At 44.7% G+C, this 15,280-nt stretch overlaps 1 protein-coding gene across 1 annotated transcript in view; it reads right to left on the minus strand.

Moving 5' to 3' along the window:
• Positions 1 to 15,280, minus strand: part of VGLL4 (vestigial like family member 4) — a 96,444-nt gene extending 81,164 nt beyond the window's left edge. The window contains exons 1-2 of the mRNA XM_053377661.1: positions 14,990 to 15,280; positions 9,217 to 9,293 (exon numbers count right to left, since the gene is read on the minus strand). Of these exons, the coding sequence (XP_053233636.1) occupies positions 9,217 to 9,280 (64 nt within the window). The 5' untranslated portion in view covers positions 9,281 to 9,293; positions 14,990 to 15,280. The remainder of the gene's footprint in view (positions 1 to 9,216; positions 9,294 to 14,989) is intronic.

Below are 15,280 nucleotides of genomic sequence, written 5' to 3' on the forward strand. Positions count from 1 at the left end.
TACACAATATTGTCCCCAGGCTGCTGGGATTAGGCTGAAAGAAACATTCTAATATAGTTCAAAAAGTGGGAGGTGCCATATCTTTAAAAGTGGTCACAAGACCAAAAATGTTGCCTATGGAACATGGTAGTTGCCCAGCTCAACAACAACAACAACCAAATCAAATAGAGAAGTGGGCCACAAAGGCTAAAATCTGGCCTGTGAGAAAGCAACAGATGTGATCAAATGTCAACCTGTTTGCATTTAGGTCAGTAGAGCAGCTCATGATAATATGATATGGGGGGGGGGAGGTCTGTTGTCAAGTAATCCTACCAGATTAACATATTTTAGTCTGATCTTCTGTTTGTGTGTAAATATCGCTTGATCAGTATTATTCTACAAAACCATAGCGTCGGCAGTGTTTATTTACTCATAAACAGTACGAATCTGGGCTGCATCCAATGCTAGTCCTACTCAAGAATTGAGCTGAAGAACAGGAATAACTAAAATTCTTTCATTTCAATGGGTCTACTTTGAGTACTGAATATAACCCACAGTTTACTAACAAAGTATTTTTTTTAAAAATCAGAACATAGACCTACAGAGTGATATTCTTAAAGCAGTTTGGGGGTGACTTGTTTGAAAGACTGCCTTCCCCAGTGCTTTTTTCAGAGGTACTCAAGGGTACCTAGTACCAGCACCTCTTTTTGTTGTTGTTAAAAAGTGTGGCACTCACTGTAACAACTTCATGGGTACGCAGTGCCAGCACCTATTTTTCTAGGGGGGAAAGCACTGGCCTTCACCCTAATAATAATAATAATTAATATAATTTATTATTTATACCCTGGCTGGGTTTCCCCAGCAACTCTGTGCGGCTTCCACCGAATAGTAAAAACAATACAGCATCAGACATTAAAAACTTCCTTAAACAGGGCTGCCTTCAGATGTCTTCTAAATGTAAGATAGTTGTTTATTTCCTTGACATCTGCTGGGAGGGTGTTCCACAGGGCGGGCGCCACTACCGAGAAGGCCCTCTGCCTGGTTCCCCATAACCTCACTTCTCGCAGCGAGGGAACCACCAGATGGCCCTTGGAGCTGGACCCTCGGGCACATAAGAAAGGACTATTTCCAATGTTTCTATTTTGTTGGGGCGGGGGGGGGTACTGCAAGTCACTTTGGGAAGATTTATGGTCCTAAAGTGGCACAGAAGTCATTTACACAAGAAAACAGCTTAATTGCGCCCCCTCTCCAAGTAGGCAGTAACCATGACATTATTTCTGATTGGGGGCCTTTACTCTTTCAAACTTTTTAAAGACCCAAGTTAAAAAAATTAGGAACAGAAATGTTACTAATGTGCATACCGAATGAAAAAATATGTAAGATCTGCCAATAAAAATGGACTGTCTAAGCTCAATTGTTATTCCGACTTTCCAAACTTGGTGTCTTTCAAGTGTTTTGGACTACAACTCCCATCAGACCAGCTGATGACGTAGCCAATGGTAGGTGATGGAAGTTGTTGTCCAAAACCTCTGGAGGGTCCATGCTGGGGAACCCTGCATCCCAGGGACAATCAAGTCACTGCCACATCCTCCCATCCACCATCGTCAGTGTGGTGTAGTGGTTAAGAGCGGTGGACTCATAATCTGGTGAACTGGGTTCGCTTCCCCACTCCTCCAGATGTAGCTGCTGGGTGACCTTGGGCTAGTCACACTTCTCTGAAGTCTCTCGGCCTCACTCACCTCACAGAGTGTTTGTTGTGGGGGAGGAAGGGAAAGGAGAATGTTAGCCGCTTTGAGACTCCTTAGGGTAGTGATAAAGTGGGATATCAAATCCAAACTCACTCTCTCTCTTTCTGTGAATGAAGAGCTCTGTTGCCAGAAGGTACATGCTAGAACAAGCCTCAAGTTTGCAAGATGGTTTGCTTAATGTCAGAATATGAACACTATTGGGAAATATTGGGGGCATTTCCTAGTTGCCACACATCAACTTGAAGATGGTTGTTTTTTAAAGGTTGTTGTACACATGTGAAAACTCTTGTATCAGATTTCCGGATCCCATCCATATAAGTGCAACAGCAGCTATACCTTATTTTTCTTATAGTCACATGCCTTCCTTGTTTTTGCACTGATGCTACATTTCCAGCTGACAAGAGGAAGCAGGGCTAGAGAAGGGTTAGTGGAGGAAAATGGTAAATACAGTGCAGAGAAATTCCATTCCACTTGCAACTTGAGCAGGATGCAGACTAATGCACAAACAAATAAAGGGAATTATGGAGGCTTATCTGATGTTAAAATCTCATTGTTGCTGTCAGACAACTCAGCTCATGCAAGCTCAAAATAGTACTGTACTACTTTCTAGAACAAGGCAGCTCACAATTCCGAGAGCACAAAACTTCAAAAACAGCCTTGGAAAAGGCAAGCAGGTTCACACTTCTACCTAGTGATGCATCTAGAGTCTGAGCACTGCTCCAGCACCAAAACAACAGCAGACACCACTGCCACAAGCAGATCTCCATGTAATGCAGCATGTAAGTGGAGGGCTATACAGCCTACATTGGATTCTCCTTAATGGGATGTGGCTTTCTCATTTATAGAGACCTGATTAAGAATCTACCTGCTGCTGACAAATTAAGTGTTGCTCCATGTACTTGGCTTTTATGTTGAATGGATTTTTAAGATTAGTGTTGATTTTTTATCGTAGCATTGTATTATTTTTTCGTGCAATGCCTAGATAATTTATTTTATGAAGCTTCTTAATGAGGATGGTAATAATGTAGCAGTCATGGGATGCTGAAATTACGTTCAAATGAATTTAGCAATTGCTGGTGGCCACAGTTTCCTCCTAGACAGAGGAACACAGAAGTACTATACCCAAACCAAATATACATAAAAATATCTATTCACAATTTCTAAAAACCCTTTTTCATTAATGCATACTTATCTCATGACTATACAAATTCATTTGGTATACTTTCTTTGAGATGGGAATAAGGTTAAGGCTAGGGTATAAACAATGTATATAACCCTTGCAAAACAGACTACAAGCCAAGGTCTATTTCAGGGTTTCCCAAACTTGAGTCTCCAGCTGCTGTTAGACTACAACTCTCATCATCCGTAGCTAGCAGGAGCAGTGGTCAGGGATGATAGGAATTGTAGTCCAAAAACAGCTAGAGACCCAAGTTTGGGAAACCCTGGTCTATATATTTAAACCAGGGATAGCTGGCTAACCTTCAACCTTCCAGGTCAGGAACAGGACTGATCTGGCTGCCCATCAGCTGCCAGGTCACGTCCAAGGTGCTGGTACAGACATACACTGTCCTAGGCACCTTGGGACCAAGATACCTCATCTACCTAAATAAAGTTGTTTTCCATTTGCCTGCACAAACACTACATCTAAGATGAAGCTTCGTTAATCAACTTGAACTTTGCAGTGACATGTTTGCATTATGCTTTGTTTGTATTCCTGTTACAAAGGAAACCCTTTCATGATTACATCAGATACTGTATGATGGCAGTTGGTTTAACAGCTCCTAGTTTAAACTATGATAAGGAAAACACTAAATGAATCTTGGGCTGGGGTGTTTTTTAAGGGGGGGGCAGTTGTTGCTGTTAATTTTTTTCTATCAAATTACTGGATCTTATGATTTATGTGGAAATTATTCAATTTGCTTGTGTGCTTTTTGATATTTTGTTTCTGACTATTTTTGTTATGTTTGTGGTTATATAATTTTTTAGATGTTGTAAGCCGCCTTGACCATGGTTTTTAACTTTGTAAAGGCAGCATAAAAATAAAATGAACGAGCCTACCATGCAAATTTACTTAACAGACAGGTCAAGACAATAATGAAGTAAGAAAATGAACTGAACAGGACCTCTGCATTTGATCGTGCTGAAGCTGTGCTAAGCAAGTGTTAACAATTTGGATCTATTTTAAGATAGATACTGCTTCTGAGGAATAAAATAAGATACTGGTTGCTAAATCAAATGACGGTTCTATTCTAAGCAGAGCTCTCTTCTAAATGTAGCAGCAACTATGTGGAAAGGGGGTCAACACTCATCTATTAATAAGGTTTTTTATTGTGCACTGGTATTATTGCCTTTGTTCTCAATCACAGATTTCAGATTTTTCGCTACTGGAATAGGAAACACAAAATTAGAGATCGAATTTAATTGCAGCAAAATCATTTCTACTACATTTTAGATGTTTGACTCTTTAAAAAAAAATCTCACTGGAGCTCAACATACAAATTCAACATTTACTAGAAGTCAAATATAACGGCTTTGTTAAGTAATTCCACCATAACAGGTTTTACAATTTGCATCTTGTGCAATGCAACGCCAACTGCTATGTGCTATGCAGATGAAGCTACTTCAGCAACTATCAAGTGTTACAACAGAACTCATGTTTTGTTTTTGATTTCAGTATGTGGAAGAGGTTCAGTATTTGTATTTTTAATCCACTATATCCTAGAAGTTTGGAGTGAACAGCTATACCCCAAAAGCATTTTAGGGGACGGGGGAAACCCTACTGGACCAGGTCAATGGTCCAGCTAGTCCAGCATCCTGATCTCATAGTGGTTAACCAAATGCCTGTGGAAAACTCACAAGCAGGATCTGAGCACAAGAACCCTCTCCCTTCCTGTGGTTTACTGCAACTGGAAATACCGTAGCTGGAACAGAAACAACAGAGTTGCGGGGGGGGGGGGGAATGAGAATTCAACCGTAAAAGAATCTACCCAATATTCCTAGCTACTCCTTGCAGCACTCTACTTTCAACTCATAAAGAAAATAAATAGTTTTGGTTAGATTTTCAATAGTCAAGAAACATTTCGATTCCTCGTGACTTGCAAAAGTACAAAAAAATATTTAAGAACACGCTTCCACATACACCTACCCCAAAAAAGAAGCCTAATGATGACTGAGCATGCTCAGCGGAGACTGAATGCTGACTGGCTATTGGGAGGAAAACAGAAAACAACTAGGGAAGGAAGAATAGAACGTGTATCCTCAGAGAGCACTCATTACTGCAACATTTTGTTGCAGGTTTTACGAGTATTTAGTATAGTGGTACCTCCGGTTGCAGATGGGATCTGTTCCAGGCAACGGTCAGATCCCGAGGTTTCCGCAACCAAAGGGACTGCTTCTGCGCACACACATGCGGCGGTAGAGCGCTTCTGTGCATGCGCACGCGGCAGAAACCCAGAAATATACTTCCAGGTTTGCCGCTTATGTATCCCGAAGTTTACGTAAGCGGAGAGATACTTAAGCGGAGGTACGACTGTATTATTATTGTGACCACTTCTTTATATATACATACTCCCAAGAACTAGTTTTTGTTGATTAGACAAAAGAATTATTTCCACTATCCTAATTTACGTCAAAAACAGTAAGCCAAAAAATTAACACTGTTGCCCAGAAGTTTCATTAAATTTGGTGAGTTACCTAAACTCTTATTCAGCTGTTAGTCTTTTACCAGAAACTGAGGGAAGTTGGCATGCTGAGAATATGGCTTAATTTGGCTGAGACACACATTACAGAAACAGTTACATTTTCAAGTTGTTAAATAGACTGGAAAATGGGGCAATTGTCTGTTTTGCTGCCTTGCGCTTCTTTTTTTTAAGACATATAATGTAGCTTGGTGCTCATTAGCATAATCACCGAGTATAATTCCCCACTAAGGGAGAGAAATGGCTAAATATTTTTCACATTCGTTTTGAAATACAGTTGTAAAAGGTTCAACTGATTCTATAGATATTGTACTTTTCAAATAGTGAATGCTTATGTTATATCCTATCCACAGAAATTCAGCAACCTTTTCCAGTGGTAATTCATGGGAAACAATGGCTTTATTTCCTTTTCTTTGCATTACACTGTTGGAATTCTGGTTAACAACACAATGTACTACTACTGGTGTGAAAATGCAACAATAAATAATAATCCATGTACAAATTTGGGTATAACAAACCTCAACTCTATTCATCAAGGCAATCCTAGTATCCGCTACCTGGAAGTAAAGCCCATTGAATTCAACAGGACATATTTCTGAGCAAATATGTTTAGGACCGTGCTGTAAAACTGGAGCTTGAAGAACAGTCCTAGAAATTAATCTGCTTTGATGTGGCACAATTGCACTCTAAACTGTGAACTGTTTTGTGATAAAACATACACAACTGGACACAAAACAAGACTACACATGAGCATTTTTGCAGTTTGTAAAGAAGGGTTTTTAAAAAAAACAACCACTGGTCTCAACTTTCAGTCAGTCCAGCAATCTGGATTTCTTGTTATTAGCTCATACCTTCCCTCCTAGACTCCCTTTATTATCTTAACAATAACAACAGACTATTGTTGCTTTTTAATACATCTATATGAATTCATGGGAAATAGAAGTTATTATATTAGGATGGCTTATGTGCTCTCTCCCATCAAGCTACAGCAGTAATCGTTCAGCATCTACAAGCCAGATGTTCTGGTTCTATCCACTAATGTCTGTTTTCCTGATGTGAGGGTGTTCCTTTTACATCAGGCTTCCTCAACCTCGGCCCTCCAGATGTTCTGAGACTACAATTCCCATCATCCCTGACCACTGGTCCTGCTAGCTAGGGATCATGGGTGTTGTAGGCCAAAAACATCTGGAGGGCCGAGGTTGAGGAAGCCTGTTTTACACAGTAATTCTACATTTGTTTCATATGGGGTACAAAGTATGAATATATGTTCCCCCGCCCACTAAGGTCTCTACTGTTATGTTCTTGCCCTGAAGAAAAATGGCTGCAGCCACAATGTCACATATAATGAGGAATCAGACAGATGCTAGCAAGTTGGGCAGGGATTTAAATGAGGCATCACACACCATTAAACCCTTCCCAAACATTCCCAGATCAGTATTGATTATTTTTAAAGGAAAGAAGACATACACACTTTTGGGAGGGATTAAGAAATGTCCACATCTTTAAAGGAATGGGGAACAACACACAACAGAGCAGGAGACATGCAAGCTAACAAATTAAGATTCTGTCATTAACCAAAAGAAATGTTGGCATGAACCTGCACACAATGCATGCTAGCATTAAATAAATCAGGGCCTCACAGTTTTTAAATCTGTGCTTTGACTTTGGTGATTTAATGGGGGGGGGTTGTGGGGGGTGGAATTTATGTTGTCCTTCTTATTCATTGTTTTATGTATTATCTGTATCCAAATTGTTTTCTTACTTATTCACTGCAAGTTGCCCAGAGAGCCTTATGTTATGAGGCAGGAGTATAAATAATAATAATAATAATAATAAAGAAATAATAAATATATAAATAGCCCAAACGGGTAGGGAGGGGCATGAAATGAAAGAGAGAAAACACAGTACTGGCAAACTACACATATGATTTCTGAAATTAATACTAGAGACTAACCATGTTAAAAAAAAAGGTTGAATACAAGGCAAAGCCAAGCATGGAACAATTTCCAGATAGGTTAGGAGAAATCAATAAACCACTGTGTATATTCACAGATTTATTCAGTACTAATCCAAGTAGATGTAACAGGCAAACTGCCACCCTTCATTGTTTGATAACTATTTGTACAATACTCAGAACACAGTAGAAGCAAACGGACACAGGCCAACGTCAACAGCAATGTTTGCAATAATTTAAATGTGGAATTTTACACCTTCAGTACTTTCTTTCTCACCAACCCTTAAGGAAGCCTGTAATGATACAGTTTTTCAGAGTGAATGCCTCCTAGAACAAATGAGGATCTCCACACTAAGCAACTCGCTGCCCACCAGTGGGAAATGAGCCATTTTCCTGCTTGCTTTCAGTGACTCAACGCTTCACTCAAATTATGTAATACAGTGGTACCTCGGGTTAAGAACTTAATTCGTTCTAGAGGTCCGTTCTTAACCTGAAACTGTTCTTAACCTGAGGTACCACTTTAGCTAATGGGGCCTCCTGCTGCTGCTGCACGATTTCTGTTCTCATCCTGAAGCAAAGTTCTTAACCCGAGGTACTATTTCTGGGTTAGCAGAGTCTGTAACCTGAAGCGTCTGTAACCCGAGGTACCACTGTACCATTTGCCTCAATGTAAGATCACATAAAATATTTCAGGAATTTCCTTAGTAAACAAATTGGTTTAACACAAACTTACTCTGACTGATAGCTCATTAGGTAGAGCACAAAACTCTTAATCTCAGGGTTGTGGATTTAAGCCCCACGTTGGGGGAAATATACCTGCATTGCAGAGGGTTGGACCAGATGACCCTCAAGGTCCCTTCCAACTCTATGATTCTATTAAACTTAATCTTAACCAATTATGGGCAGGCCAAGCAAGTCTTAATGTGGGATTGCAAGAGTAGGCCAACGCCTGCTGCTTCATCCAGGCAATATAACCCATGTACTCTATTTCATTTGCACTGTATCTCCCCAACCTACATTCAGCAAAAGGAAATTTTCCCCTCTAGCTTTCAAATCTTTTTTTAATCATTGAAATGTCCACAAAGGTTTCTGTCTTACACACAAGAAAGGCAACACAATGAGCAAAGTGAGAATCTATTTAGAAACCAACTAGGATATTTTGGTTCATTCACACCAAAATAATTTAACATCTTTCGATCTGTGCATTTTATACATGAACTACAGTCATGTAGAGGGATGCGGGTGGTGCTGTGGGTTAAACCACAGAGCCTAGGACTTGCCGATCAGAAGGTCAGCGGTTCAAATCCCCGCAACGGGGAGAGCTCCTGTTGCTTGTTCCCTGCTTCTGCCAACCTAGCAGTTAAAAAGCACGAAGTGCAAGTACATAGGTACCGCTCCGGTGGGAAGGTAAACGGCATTTCCGTGTGCTGCTCTGGTTCACCAGAAGCGGCTTAGTCATGCTAGCCACATGACCCAAAAGCTGTACGCCGGCTCCCTTGGCCAGTAAAGCGAGGTGAGCGCCGCAACCCCAGAGTCGTCCGCAACTAGACCTAATGGTCAGGGTTCCCTTTATCTTTACCTTTACCATCATGTATTCCATGCGCTGCTCTGGTTTCGCCAGAAGCGGCTTAGTCATGCTGGCCACATGACCCGGAAAAACTGTCTGCGGACGTCGCCAGTAAAGCGAGATGAGCGCCGCAACCCCAGAGTCATTCGCGACTGGACTTAACTGTCAGGGGTCCTTTACCTTTACAGTCATGTAAGTCAACAGCATGGATGCACAATGACTACCATACCAAACCTTAAGACAAAGACAAAAGTTCAACTTTAGGCTTACGTTTTTCATCATCAGCATGCACGAGGGATGCTGCTCTTGACAAAACATCCAGTGGAGTCTCCATTCCTGGCAGGATCCTGAATAAAAAGAGAAATATTTCGTAACTTTCTGAAACATGAAAAATAAAGTGAGAAAAACATCTCATTGCTACAGAAAATAGTAAAGCAGGGACTTCTTTGACAAGCGGAGAGCAAGAATTCATTAAGATGAAATATCTGCATGTATTTCAAATCTCTGTTTTTAATTAGTTCCTCTTCAACCAAATCATAGTGCAATGTGTAACAGTTTCTTCTGGGTGATCACAATGCCATTTATCATGGGTTGGGTTTGAATGACTGACCCTCCTCACCAAGTAACTGAAGAGATACCTGTGCAATCTAGAGTCATTCTCATCTACAAGCTAGGAGCAATGCAATTCTTCAACTTCCACTAGAAAGTTCTGATCCAGAACTGAGCCAGCAACCATAGGCCCCTAAGACCTAAACATGCCCAAACAAGACTGTAAAAAAAGAGATGTAACTGTGGAAATATGACTTCCTGGCAACTACCTTCAAGGGTGGAAACTGAACCACTGACCCACCACATGCCTTGCTGGTTGCCGAAAATGGCTCTGTTGGAAAATTCATTTTGGAGTCACAGCTTCCAAACTGCATTGCAGGTGTCTTTACACTCCTCCCTAAAACAGGCAAGGGGAGGGGACGCTTCAGTGTTCAGGTTGTAGGAACTACTGTGAACACCTAATGACTGTTTTCATTAAATGGAATGGATAAGAAGATCATGGGAACCCTTTGTTTGATCTTTTATTAAGCCAACTCAGTTCCAGGAGCACTGCATGCGTAGCCAAACAAATCACTGTTGGTATGCAGCACACAAATGAAGCACATTTAACAATCCAAACAATAGCTCTGGACGTCCCAGGTAACCCAATTTTCTAGGCTGGTGCTAGGAATTTGAAGTCAATTCCCAGCGCTGCCGGGAGCACACAAAAATCCCTGTCTCAAAAGTTTCAAAAATTATAAAGACAACTATTGCAACAAAGATGGCAGAAACAACAAATATGATACACAGCAGTATAGTTCCATAGAGCAAACAGATTTGGCCCTATTCTAGCAACTTAACCTCACCTAGGCAAATGTAACCAAATGCAACAAGTCGGCTCTCATTCATGGTCTTGTTAGCCCTGCTACAGACCTTCAGACCTATAAATCTGGCAGCCTGCAGAGATGGACGATGAGCTGACTCATCTGTGGTCAGCGACAGCTTTCTAATATACTGTAGACCATGAGTACCTAGACTACTGTTGCTTCTACCGGTCTGTACATGGCTTTAGGGTCAATCTCCACATGTGGATCAGCTCAGCAGGCTCGAAGCACAGATGTGCAATGCACACAACATGCAGATGCATTGATCGGCTCTGCACAACACAGTCAGTCACTGGGTTGAGGTCAAGGGTGAGGATTCCCTTTGTGAAACCAATCCCTCCTCCAAATATTGATTCTACACAGTTTAAAATGCCTGAAAGAGCATTTTAGGAGGCTCTCTTTTTGCCACATCAACTTGACATGTATCTCTTGGAATTTCCAATAAGGCATTAAGGGAATACCCCTTCTGTTTTTAAAAGAATAACCCCACATCATTCTACTCTTTTATCCCAAAAGAAATGTCACAAGTCTACACGTGCTCAAAAGCTATAAAAATTAGCATTGCTCATGTATCATGTGTCATGACTGCTTACAGATAATTTTACATGAGGCCAGTGTGCTGCAGTGATTAAGAAGCAGACTTCCAGACCTAGCATCCTTCAGATGTTCTTGACTACAATTCTCAACCTTGTCAAATGGTCAGAGATGGTGGGAATTGTAATTCAAAACATCTGGAGGGGACATGATTAGGGAAGCCTGAGTTAAAGTATCCACCTAGAAGTAAAAGGTAAAGGTAAAGGGACCCCTGACCATTAGGTCCAGTCATGACCGACTCTGGGGTTGCGCGCTCATCTCACTCTATAGGCCGAGGGAGCCGGCGTACAGCTTCTGGGTCATGTGGCCAGCATGACTAAGCCGCTTCTGGCGAACCAGAGCAGCACACAGAAACGCCGTTTACCTTCCCGCCGGAGCAGTACCTATTTATCTACATGCACTTTGACATGCTTTCGAACTGCTAGGTTGGCAGGAGCAGGGACTGAGCAACGGGAGCTCACCCCGTCGCGGGGATTTGAACCACCGACCTTCTGATCGGCAAGCCCTAGGCTCTGTGGTTTAACCCACAGTAAGGAGACTCAAATTCAAATCAGCTATGAGGAGAGGTGGCCTTGGGCTGGTTACTAACTCTCAGGGTTGTTGTGAGACTGGAAGCAGGAGAACCATATCTGCTGCCTTGAGCTCCTTGGAAATGCAATTATTTAGAAACTAGAAACAGGATAGGTTTCAGCCACTTCAACAAATACCGTATTTTTCGCACCATAGGACGCACTTTTTCCCTCCTAAAAAGCAAGGGAAAATGTGTGTGCGTCCTATGGAGCGAATGCAGGCTTTCGCTGAAGCCTGGAAAGTGAGAGGGGTCGGTGCGCACCGACCCCTCTCGCTCTCCAGGCTTCAGGAAGCTATCCGCTAGCCGTGGGAGACCCAGCTCTCCCACGGCTAGCGGAGCGCTGCATTAATCCCGAAGCTTGGGGCGTGCGGAGCTCAGCGCGCCCCAAGCTTCTGGGTGCCGGCACCCAGAAGCTTGGGGCGCGCTGAGCTCCGCAGCCCCAAGCTTCGGGATTAGCGCTCCGCTAGCCATGTCTAGGCTGCGGATAGCAGCCTGCTTCCCGGAGCGTCGGGCACCCTGAAAGCAGAGCGCCCGGCGCTTCGGGAACACATCCACAGCCTAGGCAACCCTGCGGGAGATCCCGCAGGGATGTCTAGGCTGCGGATAGCAGCCTGCTTCCCGGAGCGTCGGGCGCCCTGAAAGCAGAGCGCCCGGCGCTTCGGGAACACATCCGCAGCCTAGGCAACCCTGCGGGAGATCCCGCAGGGATGTCTAGGCTGCGAATAGCAGCCTGCTTCCCGGAGCGTCGGGCGCCCTGAAAGCAGAGCGCCCGGCGCTTCGGGAACACATCCGCAGCGTGGGGAGCCTTGCAGGAGTTCCCCGCAAGGCTCCCCAAGCTGCGGATAGCAGCCTGCCGCCCGGCGGGCGGGGCACCCTGAAGCAGAGCGCCCCTCGCGCCAGGCAGAGATCCGCAGGGTGGGGAGCCCTGCAGGAGTTCCCCGCAAGGCTCCCCAAGCTGCGGATAGCAGCCTGCCGCCCAGCGGGCGGGGCGCCCTGAATCAGAGCGCCCCTCGCGCCAGGCAGACATCAGCCAGCCCCACAAGCTCGGGGGACAGCAGGGAGGCGCAGCGCCACTATCCCGCTGTTCCTCGACCTGGTTCGGTTTCCCTGACCTGCTTTTGGGGGGGGGGAATAAAGGGAAAAAATTTTTCCTTTATTTCCCCCCCAAAAAAACTAGGTGCGCCCTATGGTCCGGTGCGTCCAATCGTGCGAAAAATACGGTGCTTTACACATAATAATGCCATAGTCTAAGAATAAAAGAAATTCAGGTAAGAGCATGAATTTAATATTGTGGAAGATGTTCCACAAAATGCATACAGAAACCTCCACAAAGTAAGGCACATCTCGCAAGAGCTTCCAGAATGGTGTGTCTTGGTCTCACCTACTCTCCAACTGTCTCCAAATTATAGTCTAATTTGGATATAAATGAATGATGTTTGACCATGAAAGATTCTACCCTCAGGGCAGCAAAGTGGATTCTAAGGCTTTATGGTTCTTTCAACGTGAAAAGCGTGCTTTTGGACCAGAATTGTCATTCTTCATTACTACCACAGGAAAAAGGAATTGTATTTGTGGTGGGAGCCATTGCTCTGCTTCCATTCTTCTGTTAAAATGGGCTCACCTGCCAGAAATATTGGTTACAGCATAATGTGTGTCAGTACAAAGAGCTGGAAGGCAGAATCTTGCGGCCCTTCCACTCCTACCTCATAATTGTAAACTAAACTGCAATTGTAAACTGCCCTGGAAAAAAATAAACCCTACACTGATTCAGTTTCGAAACCAGGCCAGTTAGTTCGGTTTTCTTTCCTTAGGACATAGCATACCATCATAGTGCCAGTTCACCCTGTTGGAGGAGTACTGCTTTGTGTGAGAAAACACAGAGAGAAAGTTTTTGATATGACACTAGAATCACCTCATGCTCCTCCCATCAAACTGTAAGATTTCTAGAAGGTAAGACAAATTAGATAACATTTCCTTGCTTGTCTTTTTAAACTGCTCCATGAGTTGTTGTTTTTACCATCCTTACATTCCTTCACATGCACCGTTGGACGCTGTCTCTCACAGACTCTGAACTCAGGTGATCTTTTGCTTTAAGAAGCTCCCAATGCCACAAGCTGGAGGCGTCCAGAATTTCAAATCAAAGTTGCATCACAACTGTCAGAGAAGAAGGCGTGTTCATCAACAATGCAGGTGGCACTCACTGGGGTGGAGGTAGAACCGACAGTCCTATTCTCATGGAACGAGAACCTGACACCTTTTCCTTCATGCATTGCAAAGAGGACATAAAACTTCTAGGATACTACTGCAATGCAATTTGGCTGATTCTCCTCAGCGTAAGGCCATATACATGGAACAAATAAGAAAAGGAAGCAGCCAAACTGCACCTCAAAGAGCCCATGAAGCAACAGAAGCCAGAATGGAGCTGGATAGTCCAAACAGGCCCACAAAGTAAGAGCAACCGGGTGGATGTGCCATCAGGTAACAGCCTACAAAACAACTCAAGGACAAAATCACAGCCACTGCAATATTTAGAAGATCAGACTTTTCTTGCCCCTCCTTGCTTCTGTCTCCTTCCTGGGACTCTTTGACCAACCCCTCAGTCAGTTGACTGGGGATCACCTACTTCTGTGATCCACCCAGCAAGTCGCCGGTCCTAAAACATCTGTTGGGTTAAACGTGCTCACGCGAAACAAACACTGGGAGACAGCAAGAAGCTGGGTGAGGCATCTTGCAAGAGCCTTGGCGAGGAAGAGCACACCGCACGCGGCAGGATCTCCTCTCCACAAACACAGCAAGGAGCGCTGCCTCGATCAGGCAAAAGGAAGAGTCGCCTGCAGGGTTTGTTCTGTGGAGCAAAGAATTCGGCTGCATTTGGACTAGTGTTAAGTTAGGGGCAAGTTAGCGCCGGCTTAAAAAAAGAAAGAAAAAAGAAACCGGGGTCTGTTTGCTTTTTAATGCAGCGTGCAAATCTGGATAGCGCCACTCGACCTCCCCCACCCCACCCCCCGCGCTCTTTTGCACATGCATTTTTAACATTGCAAACATTCTGGGCGCATTCTGAGAGGAAAGCACGAGAGCTAAAGAAAGCCTCTTCGCACCTCCTCCTCGGGGTTTGAGTTCAGCTCTAGCGCGTTATCCCACTAAACAGACAAACAAACAAAAAAGCAGCCAGTCACGCGCGAAGACAGAGTGTGCAGGGCATGTGGCAAGTCTAGACACAACTCTCTGCAAAAGCACCCGGCCTGCTTTGAGGGAGGCATGGAGCGGCTCCGGCCACCAGCTCCATGCCGGCGCCGCTCCTCCTCCAGGGGGCCGTGCGCCTCGCCTGCTTGCCTGCCTGCCCGCGCATCTCCCTCCAGCAAAGCTACCCCCCCCCGCGCCGAGCCCCGCGCCGCCCCACCAAGCGTGCCGGGCGAAGCGGGCTCGGCGAGCTGCAGCAAGCGCAGAGTTCCGTCGCCTCACTCACCAGTTTGCACGAGCTCCGCGCTGCTGGGTCGCTTCCCCCCTGCAGTGCAGAGCCGAGCTGAGCCGGGCCAGGAGGGGGGCGGAGACCAGCGTGCTCCCGGCGGCGGCGGCGGCTGCTCCAAGCGCCGCTTGCGACTCCCGGCAGCCAAGCTGGGCTGCGCGGGCTCCGGCCGGAGAGAGCTCCCTGCTTGCTGATTGGGCGAGCGGGCAGGCGAGCGAGCGAGCGGCTGCTCCCCAAACAATGCGCGCCTTTGCCGAGTCAGCAGCCGCGCGAGGAAGCCCGCGCCGCCGT

The sequence above is a fragment of the Podarcis raffonei genome, chromosome 2 (genome assembly GCF_027172205.1).
Source record: "Podarcis raffonei isolate rPodRaf1 chromosome 2, rPodRaf1.pri, whole genome shotgun sequence".
Classification (NCBI taxonomy): domain Eukaryota; kingdom Metazoa; phylum Chordata; class Lepidosauria; order Squamata; family Lacertidae; genus Podarcis; species Podarcis raffonei.